The 4,548-nt window shown below is 41.7% G+C and overlaps 1 protein-coding gene across 1 annotated transcript; it reads right to left on the bottom strand.

Annotated features, from left to right (window-relative positions):
• Positions 1-543: 543 nt before the first annotated feature.
• On the bottom strand, positions 544-4,074 carry LOC309570760 (lymphotactin-like; the record flags this gene model as incomplete). Its single annotated transcript, XM_082277773.1, has 3 exons — positions 3,959-4,074; positions 1,367-1,484; positions 544-649 (listed from the first exon to the last, which is right to left on the bottom strand). Exons 1-3 carry the CDS (start codon positions 4,026-4,028, stop codon positions 544-546), a joined length of 294 nt encoding a protein of 97 aa, XP_082133899.1. The 5' UTR covers positions 4,029-4,074.
• Between the last annotated feature and the right edge of the window lie 474 nt (positions 4,075-4,548).

The following is a 4,548-nucleotide window of genomic DNA, read 5'->3' as shown; positions in this document are numbered from 1 at the left end:
ATAGTGCAATACTGTGTGTAAAAATAGAAGTCTCAAGGATCATCTGAATATGTTGCTGATCAGTAGATAGCCTGAAGTATGAAATCAGTTTGTGTATAGATTATATAGGTATGAAAAACTAACTTATACAGCACCTTCTTAAAACCAGCACTCAGTGTAGAATGCTCTGATCTTCATGAGAATGGAGGTCTGCACTCTTCCAGCTCTGTGGGAGGTCGTCTTCACTACACTCTGTAAAACTATCAGTCATTCCCTGTTAAAGGCCATCCTGGTCAGGACAGCAAGGGTGAGATGATATCTACATTCAATTGTAAATAAATATTAGCAAACATTTCAGAAAAATCCAGACTAATAGAGTACAACCATAAAATGAAGAAGTCTGCAGACATTCAAACAGTGATGAATAGATTCTGGTGAGTTTGTTTTTTTCCAAGACTTTATTGCCACTTAATAAATAAGAAACAAAAGCAGGTAGTAAGGTTTTCTTCCTTGTTATCTGCAGCACTGATGATGATTCGAGATAGTTGGCCTTAGATGCTTGGATTATCTGCGTTTGGCAGCCCGTCTTTCATCTATTCTCCTCATAGCAGTCTGCACCCATTGCTGATTAGCACCTACACAGATCCTGATACCTTTTGCAGTGATAAACCTATAGGAAAAAGGAAAGCAAACCAGGTGGGTGTTAAATTCCGTTGCTAAACCCGGATCTGCTGGTTTTGGTTTTGATGTAGAACATAAGGAAAAATATGGTAAAACAATATCAAATGCTGGAGTTTGTAGGTTTTAGTTGGAATAACAACAGTTAGAAACATTATTTCTGTCTTTATGGCAGACATGGTCATGTACATATTTGCTGATGTTAAGATAATCGAGCGTACCTGCTATTCTGGGATTTTATTTTAAATCATGAGGAACATTAGTCTCCCAGGAGCAGAGCCCAGATTTGATAAAGACACATGCTTGTGAGCTCAAACAACCAAACACAGCTCCTAGGAGTCCTCAGAGCTACCCCACATCCTTTTCACGTGGACTTTCCCCTTGATTCAGTTCATGCACAGGGCCTCTGACTGCTCCACCCTTGCTGAGATGTTTGCCCACTCACTGGGCACAAAGATGTGACTGGTCAGTGAGCTTCCCGCCATTATTCATGAGCAGCACACATCTCCCAACTTTTTGAGGCCCCCTCCTCTCCCCTCACTCCCTTGGCTGCCAGCTGACTCCTTGATGGAAGAACTGGAAGGGTGACCTGAACTAGCCCGATTTAGTGAGTTGGGCCATGACTTGAATTCTGATGCCCGTTCCCTATTTGATGATACTGTTGCTTGCATAGATAAGTGTGAAGGTGAAGGGTGCATTGGGTACTTACATGATGGCATCTATTGGTACTTGTTGCTTTTCATAGCTTATGAGATTTCGGATGTTCAGTTGCCTTGGAGACAGAGTTGCACAACTGTATTTGCGCATGGACTGACTACTAGCACTTCCTAGAAAGGAAAAATAGATAAATGAAAAAGGAATAAATATTTTATGGATATTTAGCCATAATTGCTTAATAAACTAAGAATTCCAGAAGATTTCTGATTGTGCTTAGACCATGAGTGTCCCATGATATACAGCCACACTACCAGTTATACCAGAGAGCTTCAGATATTTTCTGTGATGCATCTCACCATCACTAAAGTGTTGTCTATCTCTAGGGAGTCACTGCTTCCATAGCAAAAAAGCTGTTTGATATCATTCATAATTAGGTCTGCATTATCTGCAAGTAAGTACCCATGTGGAGGTAGTGCTTAGAAATGGAACATTATTGGGTGGATTTCCACATATCATTTGAAAATGGATCAGTAATTCCTCCCACTTTCCAAGTGAAGAAAAGGAAAGCAAGGCTACTTCTCTCACATTCAAAAGTAGTTAACAAACACTGTTGACAGAAAGAGAGAGAAATCTGCCAGAAGAATCAGTGCATATATCCTTTGGCTATGACTGATTTCATAGGCAGTGGAGTGCTACTTAATCCTTGCTTTCCTCCAAGATTTTTATACAATTCAGAGAAATGTACTGGTGGTTAAAGAGGAGGATCACAATATTGGCGTAAAATTTTCTGGGCACTCGTTTTCTTACGTGGTGATAACTTAAAATGGGAGCTCATTTAGGTGAGATGAAGCGTAGGCATACATTAGTTAAGCCTCCACTTGCTAGTTTCTGGTTTTGTCTCATTCATGAAAGACAGGTTTGGGAAAGCATGTGGGGGACAAACAGAACTCTGCTCTACTCTGCGGTTTATTTATAAAGAATTTATAGAGCCACTGGCTTGAGAAAAGTCCGAGAGCTGTTCTGGTGCACCTTGTTAAACATGAAACCTGCTGCACATAGTCTCACTATGTGTGAGCTGTTCTTTGTTTGAAATAATTGGAATAGCTGAGACAAACACACATCAGTCTTGGAGAAGCTGTGGGATAGCCAGTGCACAGGTACTGGCAGAGCTGCTAATTCCTGAGATTTTGTTTGCCTGAAGCAATAGCTCTCTTGCTCTTGCTTTAGTCGTGAGTATCACAATGTAGTATTTTATATGATTCATTTCACATTTCTTCCTGCCTCAGACTGGTTTTCAAAATGTGGCATTAAAAGAGCTCAAAGACAGCCAAGCAATCCTTACTAGTCCTGGAAATATTTCCTCTGCTACTACACAATCTTTGGGGAATGGATGCAGAGAATAGCAGCAGAGCTTCTCTAAGCCTGGGAACAAACCCCAACTGCTCTGCACCTATAGCTACCCTTTTCCCCCCGGTGTATTTGGTTTCTTTAGCATTCTTTCTAGCTCTTTTTCCTTTCTCTTGTAGACCATCTCGGTTTGCTTTTCCAGACTTGGTGATACTTATGGCCAATTACACAGCCTGGAGAATGACACTGGCAACTGGCAGTGCGTGATACGGAGCCACTGCTGCCAGGATGAAGAGCAGCGTCACCGATCCAAATTGGGGCGTGTAGTGGGATGGAGTTGGAGAGGCAGTGGGTCAGCATAAAGGCTGTGCAGCTTCATAGTCTTGTAAATGCTTAGCAGCTCTCAGTTGGGTTTTGGTGTGGTTTTGTGAGGATACCTTTTCTCTGTGTTTCTGAGTGCGTTTTTGTGGGTTTGCATATGGCTTGCATATCAGTGCTTTGTGTGAAATCTAATTGTGATGAGGTGATGTGTGCTAATGGGTCTATGTTCATGTTTCTCCACGATACATGGAGCCTAATTCAAAAGTCAGTGAGCTAAACACCACTATAGACAAACTTACTTAAAGCATGGCCAATAAACATGGCTCATCCCAGTGCTCATAACTGGTCTCAAGGATGTTTGATTGCATGACTCAGTGAAAAGAGAGAAGATATTGTATAAATCTGCTTCTCTCCTTCTTAGTTATGGTTCATAATTTCCCTGTCTGCTCTAAATGGTTTATTGAGAAACAAGCAAATGCACAATATGGGATACAGAACTGGAAGAACTTTTTGAAATGGGGACATTAGAGGGATGAAGGCTATATAGTTAGTGAAAGACCAGCAACAAACAATACAAAAGAATTCATATAAAAGTAAACTATCTGGAAAAAGGAAAAAATGTACATCTTATTCAAGAAATATTTTTCATGAGATGTTATTAACCTATAGTACACCCAGGTATATGGCATCAGTGAGACTAAAAGACATTGTGCCTTCAAGATTTTATGATGTTGAGAGAGAGAATATTGCACAGAAACCCTTTAAAGTGCTCCCAGGCACAGAATCTCTCCCTGCATTAAAGCAGAAACCAAGCACTGTCTGGCAGGACATCAGATGAAATCCCCCATAAAGCTGCCATTCTTGCAGTTTTCATCTGGATTTCTTGTGAGCTATATCTTATAAATCAGCTCTTTGAATGCTGCTCATGAGACCACAGGTGCAATGTGGAGCTATTCCTCTCAAGTTGCAAACTTACCTTTAACTGTGTGCACAGTGAAGATGCCAAGCCAGAAGAGGAGCAGGATTGCTGCAGTGTGGAGCTTCATTGCTGTGGCTTCTGGGTCAAGGCAGAGCAGAAATTGTCTATGGTCAGCCCCCTTCCACAGGATTTATATACTCATTCAGGGGTGATTTAGTGTCTTCACTTTCATGGTGTCATGGAGGGCCTGACTATAAGTGGAAAATTTGAGTGGCAGTACTTTTTCTGGTGAGAGAACCACCTCCTGTCCCCCACCAGTCCTTCACTAGCCCTCCTCAGAAGGCTTTTCCTGCTCAAACCCAGTGTGGTTGCACACGCTGCTGTGCTGTGAGTTGGGTTTATTTTGAGCTGCAAAAAGTGAGAGCTCTTGTGCTGTAGTGGAAATCTGTAAGAAGTGTTCCTGTTGTTTCACACTTCAATTTTGAGACCTTTAGCTAAGCCACAATGCAGAGACACAGAGTGACATTCAGAATTACTTTGCTGACCAGTGGACCACTGGAAAGGGGAACTGTGAGCTAAAGGATGATGGAAACAGGAACACCTTGGCTCTTTCCAGAATGGGTGTGGATGGCTGGTCATGTTAGCAC

Source organism: Coloeus monedula (genome assembly GCF_965178545.1).
Source record: "Coloeus monedula genome assembly, chromosome: 3".
NCBI lineage: Eukaryota > Metazoa > Chordata > Aves > Passeriformes > Corvidae > Coloeus > Coloeus monedula.
The sequence above is the reverse complement of the archived record's forward strand: the minus strand, read 5'-3'. Positions and strand labels throughout refer to the sequence as shown.